At 40.1% G+C, this 20,271-nt stretch overlaps 1 protein-coding gene across 1 annotated transcript in view; it reads left to right on the top strand.

Annotated features, from left to right (window-relative positions):
* The window catches only part of LOC147758905 (uncharacterized), a 232,395-nt gene that overhangs the window by 156,651 nt on the left and 55,473 nt on the right, over positions 1–20,271 (top strand). The window contains exon 3 of the mRNA XM_086978117.1: positions 10,368–10,552. Within this exon, the coding sequence (XP_086834243.1) occupies positions 10,368–10,552 (185 nt within the window). The remainder of the gene's footprint in view (positions 1–10,367; positions 10,553–20,271) is intronic.

The raw sequence follows: 20,271 nt of genomic DNA on the forward strand, positions 1-20,271 counted from the left end.
CGAAGAGGGCCGTGAACCACGGCTGTTAATGTAAAAAGAACGTCCGTTCACAGACCTCTGGCGACGCTAGTACAGAGCATAACTTGGTCGAGGAACAAACACAATAACGGAAAGAAAACCCTTTGTAGGCTAAAAACTAAAAAAGTGACAAGTTAGTTTTGTAGGCTTAGCAAGTTTACAGAGAAACAGCACTGCACCGCGACTATGAACACGGTGACGACGCCATTCCCGTCAGAGCCCAAGCAAACGCTCTGACCGCATGGGCCAGTATTAATACTATTATCGGATTTGGCTGTGCTAAAGGAATACGGAAATCAGGGCGCAGTTTCGGATGTTACGGACTAGATACCTCAGGCTATCGTCTGAATCCTCGTTACCAGTGGTGCAGTATCTATCATTTGTGTATTGTTTATGTATGCTCACATATGCGTACTACATAAAGCAAACATTTGGCAAGCTGTCAAACTGTCCTTCTTTCGTAAAGCTTAATGAAGACACGTTAGAAGGACCTTGTTTATTACTAGCACTTCTCGCTAACTTCACTTTCTTATTATTGCTAAGACAACATTTGCGGTCTAGAAAATGATGCAAAGTAAAAACTAAATGTATATATGATAAAATTGTGGAACAAGTATCTTCTCAACAAGTATGACACAACGAGTATAGACTTGATATATTGGAATGAAATGCACATAAACATTTACTGGCATAGGAAGATGTAGTTAAAAAAACATTATCTAATCACGTTCATTTTCATTGCATTTATTTTTGCCGACCAATATCTGCTCGAATATACTTTCTGGGTTAACAAAGAGGCGGGTAAATGAGTCGGTTAAATAGCAAGACCTAGGTTTTAGGTTTATTTAGATTTGACCGTTAGAGAAGGTCGTGGGACCACTTTCCGGTTCATCTTTGAAGACTACCCAAAAAAACCTCAGCAGATTTGTCTTTTTTTATTGTTAAGGATATTATTAAGATGTATGATCGGTAGGGTAGCGATTTTAGTAGCTGTTGTTATTTTCGCTTTACTTTTTTATATATCCTTTGTTATCATGTGGCACCACTGATATTTGAATCGGTGGTAGCTAACACTTATCTTTGTTTATGGCTGTTATAACAATGCGTTCGGGTTACAATACAAACACGCCGTCCTCTAACTAAAGCACTTAGATCGTAATATATAGAGCAATTCATAAATAGCATTTACTGCCGCGCTCACACTTTAAGTACAGTCGATGTGACATTTATCAATGAAGAAAATAATCTACAACATAAGTGACAGTTGTGTAAATAAGATTAGCTGTCATCAGCTTCTATGCTGTTGATCTTCATTGAGTGGCCACGTAGCTTTCCTATAACAAACATTTTGATAACATTAAAGCATCTGATCGAACGCCAAATATTTTTTCGAACAAACTCGTAACACAATGTCACCTTGGTAGAACGAAAACATATGGAAGAAAAATATTATCTTCGTTGACGACACAGCTTCCGTAATGAGAAACACTGACTCTTCTGTTCGAAGTTGTGCTGTTCGGAGATGCTTTGCTCGGATTTCTGCTAGATCGGACTATATCAAGGTCCATCCGGCCATTAGGCATATCAGTGCGGTCATGTTCATTTTCTTTACTAAGAACCTGGTCCCTCGGCCCACCTACCCAGGTAACAAATGACCCTAACTTCTTGCCGCCGAAACGCTTACATAGGCGTTGCATAATCGGACAGCTTAACTTGGCCGTGCTTGTTAAGGCTGACCCTATCCAAACGTAGTGCTTTTCATCAAGAGGCGGTCTTCCTTTCTGTCCCCACGGCCACATAATTCCATCTTTGCATTTACAAGCACGAGTTAAACTTATCTCCAACCACGAAACTGCCCGATGAATGAATGTACTTGCTTAGCGAAGCGTTTTCGAAGATAACGTTAGAGTACTGATGGCGAAGATACGGCCGGCCGGTATCACTCAAAGTAAACTTGGGTTTTATTCTAATTGTACGAATGATAAAGAGAGCGGCAAACGAAACGTTTTCTATTGCTTCTATATTTTGTTATAAAAAAAACCTGGTACGTTTTGCGCTTTTATTATAGAATTATTATTATATGTAGAATGTAACAAGATAACAGATACGTTACCGAAGCAAAAAAATGGAATATAGACAGAGCGATCTACATACATTTAGTGGTGGTAAAGAGTTTCGTGTGTTCATATGCGGTAATATTTATTTGTGTTCTGGTTCAATGAGGTAGAAACAAAAATAAATGAAGGGAAAAAAATACTCCGTATAAAAGGAGCATGTTGTAGCTGTGCTTAAGTCCACACAGTAAACGCGCTACGCTTTGCTTGCTCTATAGGCTTGAGCTTCTGTATTAAATAAATTTCATAGGATCAAATACTAAGGTTTTCGTGCAATAAACGCCAGATAAAATCGTAACATACACTTAAACGTAGTGATTGAGAAGATATTGGGATATCTGTATTGTCTGACATGCCCTTTGTAACGGCATCAACTACTCCTTTCAGGCGCAGAGACTTCTAAGACGCACACCAACAGATCTGGTCCCAATCATTTTAAAACGATGCATAAAAAGGGACCTGAGAGAAACAATCGATGTACGATATCGTCGCGAACATTAGGTTTTGTAAAGGTAGTTGATGCCAGTGTCAATCCGTGCATCCTTTTGGCCATCACAAAATGAAGCTCACCCTAACCTTCAGCATTCCATATAATAAATATATTATGCCGCTCTGGATTGTAAGCAGTTGTAATTTTAAAAAATCAATCGTTTGTTAGAAAAAAAAAACATGATATCAGACCCTTTGGCAGAAGATGTGAAAAACAAGCCTGTTTTTTACATCTTCTGCCAAAGAGAGTGTAGAACTCTAAAAGAAAAGCGATTTTTAATTCCAAATGTCTTGCAAACCCTTATTCGTTACTAAGACCTTATACAAAAGTAATAATGGTTTAAATAAGAGAAATTTCCAAGAGATATCTTTTTTTGCAATAATTTCCAAGTCAAACATAGACACAAGAGATAATCATAATAATCGTTGAATTTGATTTCCGTGTGGTAGACATAACTACATATGCCAAATTATAAAATCCATGATGCCAGATTGATAAGTCGCTTTGGCTTTTCATCTAACAAAAACGAAGCTGCCGAAGAACTCATCCAGACAAGTTTTACGATAGATACCCTCATTGTCAAACGTTCAGTTACTTATTTTCATCTGCCAATGATAAAAAGCAATGATAATCCGTCCGAGCGAGAAATACGGGGGATACAAAAAACCTCCTGATTAAACTCCTACAAGATACAATGTTAATCATAGGCGGCCTGGCATTGTTGTGGATAAGGCTAACTTTACCTTGTTTAATGTGTCCTTTCCGGACACCGTCGGTTACTTTTGCAACTGGCCATATCCGGATCCTTGTTGACCGCACCCTGTTGTTGTTCTCGTACATTTTCTAGTGTATAAGACCGTTTTCTGACTAAACCTAAATGATCATTTTCTTGAGGTAAAGATCTGACCTAACTTTCGCTTTCAGCGTAACTTCTAAAGCTTTCCATTTTTTGTCTCTACTTCATATCGATATGGAGACACCACACCTTGGTACCGGTAAAAGCTCTGTGTAGACATCCATCATTGTAGCTGCGAGCTGCGTAATGCCGGGCGCGATGAAAACAAACAATGAGGAACCTTTGTTGTGTTCACTAAAACCATGAAACACGTAAGTCCCTAAATTTGAAGTAATTTCCATAAACCTAAGATTCCTCTTGGTGGTCATGTGACATGCCATGAGTCAACTTTCTCGCTCAGCTCACGAATTCGTAGGCTACCTTTCCTCAAAAGTATCTTAAATTGTGCTTACCGATCTCAAATGATCAATCAGGGTGGGCTGCGTACCCCCAGTTTTAAAATACTATTTTTAAACATCGCAAACCAATTTTGAGCAGTCTTCTCAGTTTAAGAGTTCTCGCTAAGAGGGCGTTCTCAATTTAAGAGGGCGCAAGCATCGTGTGCTGCATCGGAAGCTGTTAAATTATGGTTAAAGGCGAAAGAGAGTGGATGTTGAAAATACATTTTTTTTTTATATGGAACCTCTATCGCTAAAGCCTCAACTTGACAAAAACTTCTGTGCAATACACAATCAAGTTTACAAACAGGTTTACAAAGAGGAAAAATATTTCCGAATGGCGCAAAGAAATAAACAAACAACGAAAGACAAACCGAATGTACTTGTGGTCCAATTTTATATCGTGTATATCTGTACGGATCACATTGATATTGCACATCTATAAAATAACCACACTCATATTGTCAAGAGACTTTTACCTAACCCTACATCGACACGAATATATCTTTTTAAATATACTAATGTTATTACGTTAATTATAAAGATAACTAGAAAGCTAAGTAAATGTTTAATACAGAACCTCTTTCATGGATACGAAGGACTCAACAGAGACAGATAGACGCGTAGATGGCAATTATTCGGTTGTTGCATAAAAAAAATTGTTTGATTATACATTAAATGCCAAACGCTTGAGACAGAAGACAGAAATGCTGGATTTTGTGTGCACCATACATAGCAGATATTCAAATTTTTTTTAAAACAAAAGGATGCCAAAATCACGAAATTACGACGTACGCAAAAGAGACGAGTTGGTCTTGGTTACATACGGCCTCAAGCTGTCGGAGCCTTACCGAATAATGCGGTGCAAATGGGGCATAGACTTCGACTGACATTTAATCCTTTCAAACATGGAACAATGTTCTCCTCAGCAAAAGTGTCAAGATAGAGAGGGTCCTTCCAATCTAAAGAGAGATACTTGTGCAAAAGGAATCATACAAACGTCTAGGGATCACTGTGTATTAATCCACAAATTTTTCTTGGAACATGGGTCGATAAGTTGCTAAGCCACTTACGCAGTTACGTGGCAAGGCGCTGTGGACGTCTGACACGCTTGAGATGTCCAAAGTCTACTGAAAGTGAACTGAAAACGGAAACGCGGCGACAATAGTGTCAAGGACTACCAAAAAGAAACGCGGCAAGATGGGCCGCGTGAACACGAGGGTATATTTCCGCACCAGAATCTGTGGGAAATACATTTCAATGGAGTCCTTTCGAGAAAAAGAAGGCTTAAAGTAAAATAAGATTTTTAGCAACGTAAATACAATGTTAGACTAGCGACAGCTCAAGGTCACACTAAAAACCATGGAAATCGTTGGGAGTAAGTCAGGATGGTGAAAGAAAGCAAATAGGGCTGAGAGAGAGTTACGCAAACGAATACCGATTCAATTGTTAATAAACAAAGAGCTACACTTCAACAAGCATTAACATAGCCCACAGCAAGTGTTGAAAGTGACTATAGTCTGTCTATTATACGATATAAGGAAAAACAAAATCTTATAGGATACAGTAATAACAAGGACTAGATGTACCGAAAGAAGAACATCGCTGCTGGCACTGGTACTGTGCATCAGAAAACGTTATTTACACTTTGATATCGGGTAATAAATATGCTATGCGGAACATGCAACGAATAATCTTACAGTGGCTATGATAATCAGGGAAAATAGACCAGGCCGCCATGGGAGAGATAAAAAAAAAAAAACACCTGTGAATTTAGGAGTTGAACAAATGAAACATTTCTCGAATGAATTGCCCCGTTAACAATAATGGGATGTGTCACGACCGTCGTACGGGACGTTGTGACCGATAAATGTGTTAGGATACCAAACAAACATACCAAGAACGACTACAACAGAATGAGAAAAGTGGTGCTATCGATGATAATATCTAGTAATAATTTTAGTAGTTTATCATATGTACAATCGATCTCATAGACCTAGAGATAGATGGATTTTTTGACGCAGCCTTCGTGGAACCACTCTACAGAATCGTTTACCCTTCTTTTAAAGAGACCTATCCTTTCGAAGGCTGTTTAACATACGTTTGTGTGTTATTTTCAAAACAGTACGTTGCATAGAGCAAATATCACAGGATGTGGTCGTATAATAATGAGCCGCCCTAAATGTTCTAAAAAATTGTTAAGCTCCAGCTCCGAATCGAACCACGGACCTTAGCGCTGTGACTCCACGGGGTTTGCGCAACCCGCTACCAGAGGAACCGTTGACGTTGGGTGACCTAGACACTTCTTTGAACCTTGTGAACCTCCATTACTCCGCATTATGGCAAACGTTTATCAGCTAAACATTTTAGAGGGCAAGTTGACTAACATTAAGTAAGTTGCCTGCTATAACCCGAAACAGATAGCGTGCAGATATATGCTGAACCCACCACTACTGCCTCATTGATATATTGCTTTCAGAAATGAGCCTCAGATGCCAACTCATGTCATATTTCATAATTTAACGAGAGCTTCAAGCCGAAATCACATTGACGTAGCAGAAGTCGCTCGTTACACAGAATACGTGTCCAATACCAAACAAAGTAAAACTTATTTCGAAATGATACAGTAATAGCGTCATTAACGAGAGATCACCTCAAACAAGCACCACAGTGTACTGCTTCAGTAGCCAATTCTGAGGTCCACTATGTTTACAAATCAACACTCACTCTCCCAAATTCATCATCTTTCTATACCCTTTATTGAACTTACATTTAAATTATAATAACTGCGCTTACAGCTAAAATAACTTCGAAAACTACAGGTATCAACTTGTGTTGCGGATGCTAAGTAGTAGTGTCCTATAGCTACAAAAAAAAATCACATCATCCTCAACTGATTTCCACACTGTAGCTAAACGAAGTTTGATCTTTGTTGAAGCTCTGGGCCTCTCCGAGCTAGATACCATGAATGCTTGAATAACAAAAGTAGTTAAATCCGATAATTTGAAGGTCTACGATTTTGACCCTTAGAATTGGTTAAGTTTTAGAATTTGTTTAGAGATGCCCAATAAACGGTTATTCTGTCCCTATGTATGAACGGTATAAAGAGATAACGGCTGGCTTGCAAAATGGCTCGGAATACCAAATGATTCGATAGGAAACTTACTTTTAATACTATTTTCACAGACTCGACAAGCGTATACTATTGATTTTACAACGAATATAAATCCAATATTTGTTAAGTAATAGGTTCTATTGTGCCTCAAAATAGATCGGATGCGCTACATTTAGCATAGTAAGACAAATGTACGTCGGAGTGACAAGCGGTCCTTAGCAGCCGGCCGCGGCGGACAACGCGCTCGTTAATCATATCAACATTGCGATACGAGCGTGCTTAACTACTATCGAGGATAGCAGATAATTTGCATAGTATGCCGCCAATAACATCGAGTGAATAAGTAACGTTCCGGCCTCACCCGGAAACCATAACTAAGGCTGACGGGCGACCAATGGCGTAAGGTCTCGTCAATTGTAAACGATCTCACTGCGTCTAACTTACTGGATTATTCTGCAGAGTACAGTGGCCACCAGGGATATTGTTTTTAATTATACAGCAGAAAAAAAAGTATATTCACGTACGACTGAAGGCTAGCGCGCGATTGTCTACTAGATATGCACAGTAGCTAAACCAGTTAAGATCACCAATGTTCCCTTACTGACTTCGTATTTCTATCAAAAGGTTGCCACTCTCATAAACCCTTTCGAGAGCTCTTGCAAGAGACCCTATGCCCTATAAACTGAGCACGATTGTTCAGCGCAACTGATATTCACTCATATCCATGGAATTGACAAAAAAAAGGTTTGAGAACTGACGTGTCTGTTAATGTAGAGATATAGTTTTTGTTCGGCCTTCATCATTTCATGTTTACTGCTGTCACGAGCCTGCAACGGAAACTAGACAGAGTCAATTCGTGCTACAGAGTCTTCACCTTCACAGTACCGACGCCCAGCGAAAACTCTGGCAGTCGTCTATGAAAGCCTAACCAGCTAAAACATCGCTTGTTATCTGCTGCCGTAATCGAAAACGAAATACAGTATTAGGGATCTTTTTTTTTATTAAACGCAGTAGGTGTGAATGCGTTTTTTTGCTTACATCATCCTAGGTCATGGATTTAAGCTTATCCACTTGAACGAGGATGCCCAGTCAGCTAATGCTTGGTGAAAACTTAGTATAGCCCATTATCACTGAAGAATCAACCCAGTCACCGCGTGTAAATTCTTCTTCACAATGTATCGTAAAAGAAAACAGGTTGGATGCGACTTTTCAAAACACCTTCCATTTTTCTGTGGATCTCTGATAGAGCTGTGTATATATATATATATAGATCTGAAATAGCAATGGAAATAAATATCGAATATAAATAAAAGCAACAGGTGGACGTTTTCCTGCGTTAAATAACCTCACACTAATTAAATTAAATAAGAGAGGAGTTGGTGCATTGTTGATTGTGAACGTATGCTTTGAGAGCTTGAGTAAAAAGACTAGAAATAGTGCACGATCTGATAATTTCGAACACCCAATGATCGTCTCTTTAAGGAGCTCCTGCGGCATTTTAAAAAATGCTTCATTGTTAAATGTCACCCGAGAGCCAATACGGTAATTTAGTTCCCATTGTTAATGCTATCTTATTTATCAATGAACGATTCACGTTCAGAGTATCGTGTTAAAGTTTGGTAATATCTCTTCTCATTTTTTTCTTTTTATCGAACATCAAAATAGTGCAAATAATTCTTGCGTCAAAGAAACTTTAAGGTATATTGTTTGTTTGCATTGTACACAATCATTTGCTAAAGAGAGGGGTGATTTTATAAAATGATCGAATAAACGGAAGGGGAACAACCCAGGATATCGTTCCGGATAACACAAAGTGTGATGCAACCTTGACCGTGTGATAAGCTTCCGGATAGCTAGCCACGTACCTTAGTGATTGTGCGATGCGTTGCAACATGGTGCCACTCTCCGAAATCCACAGGATCCTCAGAGAAACTTTTCAGTAGCCAATAGCGTTCAGCGTTGGTCGCTGCGCTGTTCGACGTTTGTAGTGCGCTACAGTCGGTTCTTCGCTTTAAGTTCTAGCAGTCGGCCGGCTTGATTCGCTAGTCAGAAAGCAAGGTAGTATATATAGCAATAGTAGTAGTATCAGTAGTATGTTGCTGTAGAAAATCAATCTAGCCGTTAATTAAAATACCTTTTACGAGTACATCCTCCGGCGTCTCATACATTTCACAGGTGCTTCTCCTCCTGTTAGCCGCCGTTCAGCTGACGTAACTATCCCACTGACGTAGTCAGAAGGACAGGCAGTGGTTCGCCACGACATGGAGCATTGGCGTTCCGCACGGCGCCGTCACTGGCCACCCATCTCTGTGATGCCTAAACGCCATCACCAATCTTCTCTTCCTCGGTCTTCTTCCCAGCGATGTTCCTAGCCTTTCCACTGTCGACAAGCCGATCTGCTAGGCGGAGCCGATGCCAAGATTGCTATCGTAAAAGCGGCAGCGCATTCCTCGGGCTGTTTTCGATGCTGTTTTCGTTCAGCAGAGACCTTGTCCGTTGAAGCAACGCCGGTTCTGCATCCCGCAACACACTAACTAACACATGCATGCACGCACGCACGCACGGACGCACGCACGCATGCACATACACAAGCGCACACCTTCCATCGACACGTCCATCCAGCAGGAGTCTTCAGAAAACGCCTATAGATCGTTATTAGCTGGCTCTTTTGAGGGACAGCAGTTTTGTGGTCATCAAATTGGGGCGCAGCGTTTCTAAGACGTGCCGTTCTATGAAGGCAACACAAAGGACTGACATAAAGAACGAAATCGATCTTAGTCTCTCACTTGAGCAATCTTGGACACATCATAATTGCGCGTCCTAGAGTCTATATAGCGTAAGCCAAGAGCGGAGATATTCCATCGTCTTGAACGGCAGAAAGAGTGTGCCCATGTGAGAGCTTACGAAGACAAAAGTTGACAACTGTGGATAAAAGTGAACGGCTAATGTATATTAAACAAATATACTTTAATTACAAGCAACTCTAAAAATCGCTCAGTAGTTTTCATTTCACAAGGAATGCCTTTAGCTACACCTGAAATAGAACTATCTTGAATTATTTTTGTTTTACATACAAGAAAGGTATACGCTTCGACGAAAAACTACCGTTTACGTAGTATTTCAGTAAGAAACACCGAAAGTCGTGACAGAAACCCTTCGCCCTAGGATTATAAGCCTCAAAGGAAAAACTAAAGTTTGTTATTTATTATTAAGACCAGTTGCGAAAAAAGTGTTGTTTCACTAGTTTTAACTGCGTTTCTTCGAATTCCTCGCAGCTTATTTCGATAAATAGAGAGTAACTTCCGGTTTGTTCCATGACCCCAACCTTCGCAAGGGTACCTACTACAACTGTGAGCCGGAAAGTGCCATACTAAATTGTTATACCCAACTGTTGTAGCTCTTACTTTCAGGTGAACCCTCAAAAGAGAACTACCTCGATCGTCCCAAGGCTTCCCCCGACCATGCAGCTTCTCCAACGAGACTATCCGGGTATACATTTAAAGAAAGATACCAGAGCGTCGATAGAGGCAAAATACGCTCTTCCCCATCGCCTTGTCAGCAACCTCGAAACTCCGAGGTCAGGTAAGCTGTGCGCGGAACGGATCACACAGAGTTTGACGGCCGAAATAATAGAACACACGACCTTCAGATATTTTATAGTAAAGGCGGTAACGACACGCGCGCCAACAACGAGGAAGAGTTAGTAGAGGAGCTCCGGCGAAGAGGTCAATGTAACCAAAATCGCGCAAGCTGCTCCATAAAGTTGCCCAGCCATAAAGAAAAACGACCGCGGCTACGGGTTGTTTCAGAAAACGATTATGTGAGGACGGCCAACTTTCTGCAGTAATGACAAACAAGAACAAAGATAAAAGGTGCAAAAAGCGGCGAAGAAAGCACGGCATACCATCCAACCCAGACGCTCGCGCTTCACGGGCCTTTCTGTCTTCTTTCGAGAAAAATCTGTCGGCACGTTACGAACACATTTCATTAAGGTGATAGTATCGTTAACGAAAAATTATTTCGAGAAGTTTCAGTGATTCTAAGTAAATATTTGTTTTCCACATAGAGTTACTGGGAGGGACAATAAGTTAAACACATTTCACTACATACAACTTTTTTGCAACGGCATGGCGGGAGCGACCTCTTGCCGAAAGCGACCAGGAGTAGCTTCATTAGGTTCCGCGAACCGCACATGCACACCACACAGTTTATGTGAATAGAAAAAATTACGTGCTTCTTCTTTGTTAACAGAGTACGCCATACTGTTTTTCGTTTGCGTACAAACCTTGAAGCTGACGAAGTGCTTGTCCGTCAATGTCAAAACAAATGCATCATTGAAATAAATCTAAATAGCTTTATTTTCGAATTATTAGATACGATGTTATTATATATATACATATATATTACTCGGATTGGGTACCGCACAAAAGTTTGCACAATCCGTAACCATGACTCAGTCGTCTCCCCTAGGATCAGACCACTAGAGTGTAATGCTTGACCACACCAGTGGCTGTGCTGAAATCATTTATCTAACCCAGACCCCAAATGGTAATAAGCAAAACTTCATTACAGTCAAATCAATCTCAGATCAAACACACTGACTTTCATTTTTAGAAAATTGTACGAATTCAGGCGAGATGTATAAGCGACTGGTAGCATTTTTGCGGAGCCTCCCAAAACCTTTTACCAAAGGGATACAAGAATTTTTCTTTTGAAGGATATCGCCAAAGCAACACCCTGTGAGAGAACACGATGTATTACAGAGCCAAAGCTATGAAGCCGTCTGCGACGACGTTCGCAGGAGGTCTATATGAAGGTATTCTGTAAGCGCAATACGACGAGCCAACGTACTATTCATCACAAACGATAAAAAGAAAGACAAAAAAATTCTGAAGAAGCACTTCAAAGCAGCCTTCAAGGAAACTTGGCAATGAATCCAAAGTACTATACCTGTGACTCTAAAAGAACCCTTTCAAAATGTTGTACACCATGTAGACGTTTGTCCACTAAATATTTAGCAGCATCTGAAAAAGGTACAGCCGAAACGCCAGACGGACTGCTGTCTATCGTAATGAAAAAGTTTGGTCCGTCACTGTGCACCCCCACTTTCATAGGTCTGTCTCAATGGCATGCTTCACTGAAGAAGATATAACGGAAATACTTAAAACAGCTATCGTATGTCCGGTGCACAAAAAGGGTGTAAAAAAAAAGGGCGACTTGTATTGTATTAACGAGCCTCGAGAACGTGCAGAAACCCAAAAGGTATCACAGCTCAAGTCATATTTAAAAATGCCAACATACAGGCGTGACATTTTATTAACATTTCGCTTACCCAACTGGATATGGTCTAATACTTTAGCAACTTGATACTTAATTTTATTGGGCATTCGAAATTAATAAGTTTCGGTGTTTTGATGCTGCGTACTTCGACTTTAAAATTGCTATCGAACGCGTCACGTACTAAAAGACGCTGGCGTTTTTTGAATGTTTTGAAGGAGAAAACCTCTTGGTAGATTGGCTCGCGGTCTTATTTAGCAATAGAGCCTTTAAGCTTGTGACTTCGGAAACACTATACGTTTTTAATGTACATATATTAATGCAATACGCATATACTGGGCCCTTTTTGATATATACTGCACATATAAGCTCCCTCTTGTATACGGTGCCGCCGTCACTATCGGTAGAAATGTACGTGACTGATACAAAAATATATAATAAGTTCCTAATAGAAATCTATTTTGCTGCCACACCCTGTAAACTCTTACTTGTGAAAAAACAAAGTATGCCGAATGAATCAAAAAAATCTCTGTTGAAAAAGCTCCATTTTACACTTCGGATATGGAAATACAAAACAGGGATGTAGCATAAACGACATCTTAAGTCTCAAAATGCAAATAAAAGTCTAGGTAAAATTACATCTATGTTCGCGAAATATCCAGCGCTATCCATAATCTAACATTTATACTGAGTTTTTGACAGGACAACCTATACACGAAACTTTTTCGTCTATATGTTCAGTGTCGAACTCAGATCTAACCTAAAATTTCTATGATCGATTCTCGGAAGGAATAGCGCAAAGATTCCAACATAATTGATTTAGTTAAGCTCACGCCTATTTTAAATCGTTTTAAAATGATTAATAAAACGATATTTGTAACAATGGGCAAAGTACGACCGCTTGTGGTAGTTGATATTACCGAGACCCAAACCGGAGTTAGGGAACAAATTTCATAACGGCCAAGTTATACGTGAACGACCTCCTTCCGTATAGGTTATCGTATATTTGCGACATAGGAAATTTTCCACGCTGACATTATTCACTTTAAAGTCAATTCATTTGATCATGGAGTTGCTGTTCTAATGAGTAAAGTGGCCAAAATTAGTTTTTTGTAATTTTATGAAAATTTTCGATTGGAGACTCAAGACCGCATAAGCACCTCCAAACACTTTTCATTGTATACTTACGAATCTGATTAGTCTTCAATCGCGAAATTCGCATACTTTGCTGTTATATTTTGTAGTACGATACGCTTGCATACTGAACGCAAAAGGTCCTCTTTCCGTTCGAATTAACGGCAGTATAGCCGTTAATTTGATTAAAAAAAAAAAAAAAAAAAAACAAAAGGCCTTCAGGTTGTCTTCGGAAGTCTTGCGAAGAAAATAGAACCAATATTATTCTAATAGATGCATTACCCCACTTTTCCACGATGTAGAAAGCGTTGCATAGTTGAAGCTAGTTAAAAACGCAATAAAATAAATTCTGTGAGAACGCACTACCATGTAGGCTACCAATAAACTCAAACTGACTTGCTACATTGGCAAGACCACTACAAGAAGTAGTGTCGACTACTTCTTTCCTGAACTTGAGCTCGTTCCATTGAACTCGTGTGTGCGCCCTTTGCCTCCCTTCCGCAACAACCCCTCGCCCATTTAATGTAAAGTGACCAAAAAAGTGGACGCGGTGGGATTTTGCTCGGAACGAATATATTTCACATTTAGCCATTTGAGTGAAAAACACATCGGTGCGCAGGGCATAGCAAATCCAGCTCTGGCTGGTTTGCCCCGAGGCCCGCCTTAGCGTCTATAAGAAATTTATGTGCGAATGGGAAATGTATGTCCAATAAATTACATCTCTCCAACAAGCAGCTCTACGGTAAGAAAAAAGGCTGTGAGGCAGACCGATTGGTGGAATAGAGTCACTAGAACGCTGAACGTACAAATAAACAAAATGTTGGTTTTCCTGTTTCCAAGCTGGGCGCCGCCGTGTAAAAAGCCAACTACATACTTCTTTTCTATCTATACGCTTGCCTCCATCACATTTGTATTTTCGATGAACTCTGACCTGATATCTCAGTCTTACGGCTGCTGATAGAAATTTTCCCGCTGACAGTGTTTATATGCGACCGTGCTTTTAGTCGTTGCAAAAACCATCAGAAGTTATTAGTTTCTAGCAAATGTATTGCTTTAGATTTTTTTTTCGTTTTTGCTTATTTGCCAATTTGTAACAGTTTGGTTGAAATGACTAGCAACTTAAACGAAGTACTATTGTTACCTGTAACTTAGATTTTTCAAATACATTAGATATTCCTGAAAAAGAGTAAAAATGGAAAGAAAAGTAGAGTGAGCTGCATGGAATCGATGTAAGCTAAACCTTGCGAACAGCGGATGACTATTGGTGAATGCCATCAAGGTAAATATAGACCGTGGCACATATATATATTTTGGTTAGGCCTGGTTGCAGGTTGCAGCGGACCCGTATATAGGTATTCATTGATAAGTGGTAGACTTGTCCTGCGGAAAAGGTTAGCTTGTCAGGGTAACGAGCAAGGCTGAAGAGATATTGTTGATATGAAAGGTGCAAATGCGCACACCCATTGTTTCGCGTCGAGTCTTCAGCTGGTGCAGTTAGGAACTGTACCTAGGCTAAATGCAGGTTAGAGGGGTGACGAAATTTTTACTCATTCTACTAGTAGAATTTGCTGCATAGCGTTTAGACAAGGTTTACGATGCTTATAAATAGATGGGGGTAGCATAGAGTCAGGCGATAAGCCAATACAAATAACAATTTCATCACTCTTCCCCCACACGTTTACCGAACGAATGTCACCTGTGTAGATTTTCATTTTATTTAGTTCGACCATTTTATAAACGAAAGACCAACGAGTTAAGCCAATCTCAATAGTACCACAGTTGTTGCGTTCAGTTAAAATACAGTAGAGACGTCTTCTTCCAAATGTCTGCTTCTTGTTTACACTTTCTTTCTGTTAGTAAAATGTTTTTGATAGTAGATCATCTTTACGGCACTCAGTCTAGCATAAGCCTATTGGATTTCGAAGAAACGCTAGGTATAATATGAGCTAGCTATATCTTTAGTAAGTTTTGCTAACGCAACAACAAGCTTCCTGTTGCAATTCTACAATTGTCGGGGGTATCATGGCTGATCCGGCCCGAGAATGTTGGCATGAATTCTTATTTTTTCCTTTATTCTACCTATAGCAAATATTGCCCAAATATTCACCAATGACATCGTTTCACCTAAATAGCAACGCTATGTAAAAATAAATTGCACTGCACTGTAAGTAAACTGTATTGCTGTTGTTGTTTACTAGATGCCCCCGTGTACGTGTGTGCCTAGGTTTGTTTGCCCTTCTTTGTGCAAGTGGATGTGTGTGTGTTCGTGCATACATATGCCTGTAATAGTAGTTTGAAAATAGAGATAATCTCGCGAAGATTCACTGTTCCGGCTCGCCGCTCCCAAGCCACTGCTGGGAGTTCGCTACTGCCGTCAGTCCTACGCTTCCCAACAGCAGATAAAGAAGTTCTTATACAGTACGCGACCGCCGCCCCCACCATAGTACCATAATAACTGTTGCCACTGCCATCGCCGTTGCGACGTCTCGGAGCCGCGGCGACTGGATGGAAAATAGCTGCACTACTCTATGTATTTTGTCGGCCATCTGGGTGCGGCTTCGCTCAGGCCATTTCCATTCTACCCTGTCGCTCTAATGGTGGCTTGAGGTTCCCTCTATTGGCGTTGATCTTGTAAAAACGCCACGGTCGGCGTCTCGTCGGCCTAAGGGTGCCGCAGACTGCTGTTGCTGCCTGTAGGCGCTGCTGCTAGTAACGCCACCGCCCAGGCTAAATCCTTTCTTACCTACGTTCATGTAACTCGCCCTTACTGAGAAACGCCAACGCAGAGGACTTAACCGAGCGGAATGCGGGGAATTGTCAGGGTGGCAGCAAAAGCCAACCGACCACAGCACGACCCCAGCATAGACGTACTGCGCCGCCGATCGAGTACCGGTTACCCCCAACTGGTTTGCCAGTTGGGCTCAGTTCAGCTAACTGAAGAGGAACAAAGAGAGGAAAAAAAGTGAAGCAATGAGCGCTCCGCCATTTCTGATTTCGGTCTCTGCTGACCCAAAGTCGCAGTGGAGCTGGGAATTTCTCAGGGTCGCCTATCAATACAGCACGCGCACGTCAGGGTCAGGTGCTTCGATGCAATGTTCTAAAAGATCTTCATATACATGACGACTTGATACCGTTAAACATTACAATTGTATAACGCGTAGGCGGGTAGGTTTTACCTAGTAAATCAGATAATATATTTAATTTACGGGGCTAACGTAGTTTGCTTCTACAAGTAACTGGACTTTAATTAAATGAAACTTAGAGTTCTTTGCAATAAAAGCATCATACATAATGAAAAATGATTAACGTATGTTATTTCATAGGCAAGAATAGTATTGCAGTGCATAGTAGCTTAAGTTGAGCAGCATAGATTCAAACACTCAATTGGTCGAAGCGGGTTATGATCAAAGAAGCCCCGCACCGCACTGAATAATGTATGCACGATTATTTGGCTTTTCTTCACTTCGGCAGCTTAGGTACGTAAATCTTGAGATAATCGAGGTTACTGCATTGCTTTTAGTAGTACCAAGTCCATACGTACCCATCGATGCTTGTACAGTGGCCGATGCTTCTCGCATGACCCAGGTTACTTACTATCATTGCGCTTCGCACCGATGTAGGCCTTCCTTTGCTTAGGGTGGTGTGCCCTATAGGCAAGTCGAAAACGCCCTTTCCCTCGAATAACATGACCCCACTCCTCCTCCCCTCCAAACCTTTGATAGAGAGAATTTTCCTTACATATATATGAGTTTAGTGGCACGTTAGCAATAGAAATACGAGAAAATATATAGAGAGAAAATGCAATTCGTCTTGAAATATTACCTATTCTGATTGTAATTAACTTCATAAAAAAGTTCTCAAATTGAGATAGAGTAGATTCATTCCTATAAATATACGAATGCGTCATATAGAGAAAGGAACTCTTTTCCGTATTTTGTAATGTTTTCGTTTAAAATCGGACCTTTAATATCTACTAAGGTTAGGTTAACCTTATTTGTCGACATTTGTATTTCACTAATTTCTTTCTGTTAAGATGTAGTCAATTCAAACGCACTCTGTAATTAACTTAAAGCAAGAACATAAGCTACCGCGCTACGTTTTTGGCGTGCGAACCTTTCCTGAGTGAACACGTGCCTATTACTTGTATTGAAACTCTCTTACTTTTAATTTCTAAAACGTCTTACGTATGAACACAATTGTAAGGTTTTTACTTCAGTCGTGATTAAAAGAAACACTTAAAACAACATAAATATAAGAAGGGTTAGAAATACATCTCCCCGATATGAATACACGTACGGCTATGTTGCTAACTCCAAATGCGAGCGCGGTTGTAAAAGATTGACGGAGCAGCTACAAATGGGATTTAGCAGCGTCTCCAGCTGGTGCTGGCCGCATATCAGCAGAGAAGAACAGCCAGTCCGACCTGAGTCACAAACTGACCTTAGACGAACGGAAGTTCTTTCAGGCGTTCGTTTGTGTCTGTCTCATGAGAAGCTAAGGTAAGCAGTGAGTGATGGGAAGCGCAGGATAGAAAGGATCAGGGCAAAACCAGTGCATTAGTGGACGTTCCGTCGATGCCGGGCGTCTATAGCAGCAGTAGCGCCAAGGCGCGCCGCGCTTCTCGTCGGAACTCCGCCACTAGACATGAATGTCCGACGTGAGCTGAATTTAACTCCGGAAGGAGCAATCAGACAACAAAGTAAGGAAAGAGGTGGGGCCGCCTGCCTTTGGACGAAGGGGTTTATGATGAACGGATGCGGTAGTGAGATACGACGCAACGGAAAGCGTTGTGACAGATTAGATGCAAGTGTCGTTTCCAGATTTAGAGACTACTTCGTTTGGGTTGCTACCACTCAACAAAAACAAATCGAAATGTATACGATGTTAGCTAAATGGGGCTAGACTGGAAGAAATCTATGGAGAGATTACACTGGAAAGGAAAAAGAAGGAGGACAACAAGGATAGGGTTCATTTTGGGCTAGTACCTGAGGAAATCCGTACAGAAGGTTTGTGTGTAATACCCAAAATTATCACTGGCGCCACCGACTGTGGACCATTTGGGATCGCATCTATGCCAATATCTGTGTATGTGCAGTGGGTGTAACTAACGTACACCACATAAACAATACACAATCTAACAGTAAAATGGTAAATAACAAGGAAATATGGTGTTTATCTTTGTCGCCGCTTGTTCTTCTTATGTTTGAAAATCAGGTGCCCTCGGACATGACATACAATGTATGATCTTACGGTCTGCCAACGGACTAGTTAGGCTTAAATGTACGAGTTTGCGGATATCATTTCAGATAATTATGCATTGATTTTCCAATAACGTACTTCACTAAAGTATCTAGGGAAAACCTGCGGGACTTTATTGATATCATTGAAGATTTGTATATAGGCCTATTCATTTTCACTTTGGTCCTAAAAACAGAAGATAACAAAAAAAAATTCTATTCTATAAAACGTTCTATTTCGAACTTTATGTACAATACCTTCTTGGTTTCAATCAACTTTGTTTAGGCAATATTGGAAATCGAAAATAAGCTATTCTTTACAGCATTTCATTAAATAAAAATGCACGATTACTTAGAGATTTTCTCCGCAAGATTAAGTCATAAACATGCTGAAGTTATTATTAAGTTATAATAATAAAATTATTATTATCTTTTAATAACTATAAGAACTAAGTTATATATCTAAGAATCTAAAGGCCGCCTTATATTTCGTCATAAAGACTTTCGTCGAAGACTTGCCGTAAGCGTTTTTTCATCTTTCGCAGATATCGACCAGAACTGTATAGCTTCAAATTATCTATTTAGATAGTATATCTAATATATTATCTTTCGCCAGCGCTTAGTTAAAAATTTCTTATTTTTAATCTGATAAAGTGTCGCTTTTTTTGCTTCTTATAGATGATATAAGCGTGTGCATGCCCTGGCAAATGTCACGCAGTCAGCGCATTAGGTAAATACTAACAAAGTTTTTAATTTAAGTAGGTAAGCCACTCAGCAGGTTGGCGATGCGGACATTTTTAATCATCTACCAACACGTTTAAGTCAATTAGAAAAACGAGATACTATCTCAAGCTCAAAAATGATGATTACAGTTGTTAAAGGCCTAGATTTGAGTAACTATCACGATTGACACATAAGCGGGGATCTCCTAGGGTAATATAGGGGGTCTCAATAAATTAATATGACTATATGGCAATGATGGGATCAGTTCTATTGCCGGTTCGCTTCATTCAATTACAAAGAGAGTTAAACTATCGTTCTAACAGATAGATAGCTGTGTCAAGAAGAGGCGATCATAGCATATATAAAAAGAAATAGCTTCCCAGCTTACGCTTAGCTATCTTCATCATCAGTATTTATTGGTTTGTATAACTTTGCATCAGTCCTTTGATCAGAAAAACTCTCAGCATGCTGACGTTTCTCGGCTCACTATGAGTACGTTTTAACTTTGCCCTGTTAAATACAAAAAATAGACTTTCCTGAGGTGAATAGATTAATTTTTGCATTTTTCTTTTATAACGTTGGTCGCTGTTTGATCTCCATTTATTAAATCATCTGATTTTGTGTTTGTGCCTTCGCTTGCCACCCGATTATTTGTGTATTATTTCATAATTTTTTTTTGACCCTTAAAATAACAATTTTTGTAATGTAGTTGTGAAGATGAGCTGCTTTACCTTCAACAGGAGGTAACGGTGCAGGATTAAAAGTGATAAATCACTTTGACGTTCTTTAATTTGCTCTATTCGTAAAATCGCGATGTGCACATGCCGTTATACCGCGGGTCTAAGCCCGTAACTACCATTACCCGTATCACTTGCGTGTTCATTAATTATAATCATATGGCAACTACGTATCTTAACCAGACTCCTGTTT

This window comes from Varroa destructor, unplaced genomic scaffold (genome assembly GCF_002443255.2).
Source record: "Varroa destructor unplaced genomic scaffold, Vdes_3.0 BEIS01000001.1, whole genome shotgun sequence".
NCBI classification, from domain to species: Eukaryota; Metazoa; Arthropoda; class Arachnida; order Mesostigmata; family Varroidae; genus Varroa; species Varroa destructor.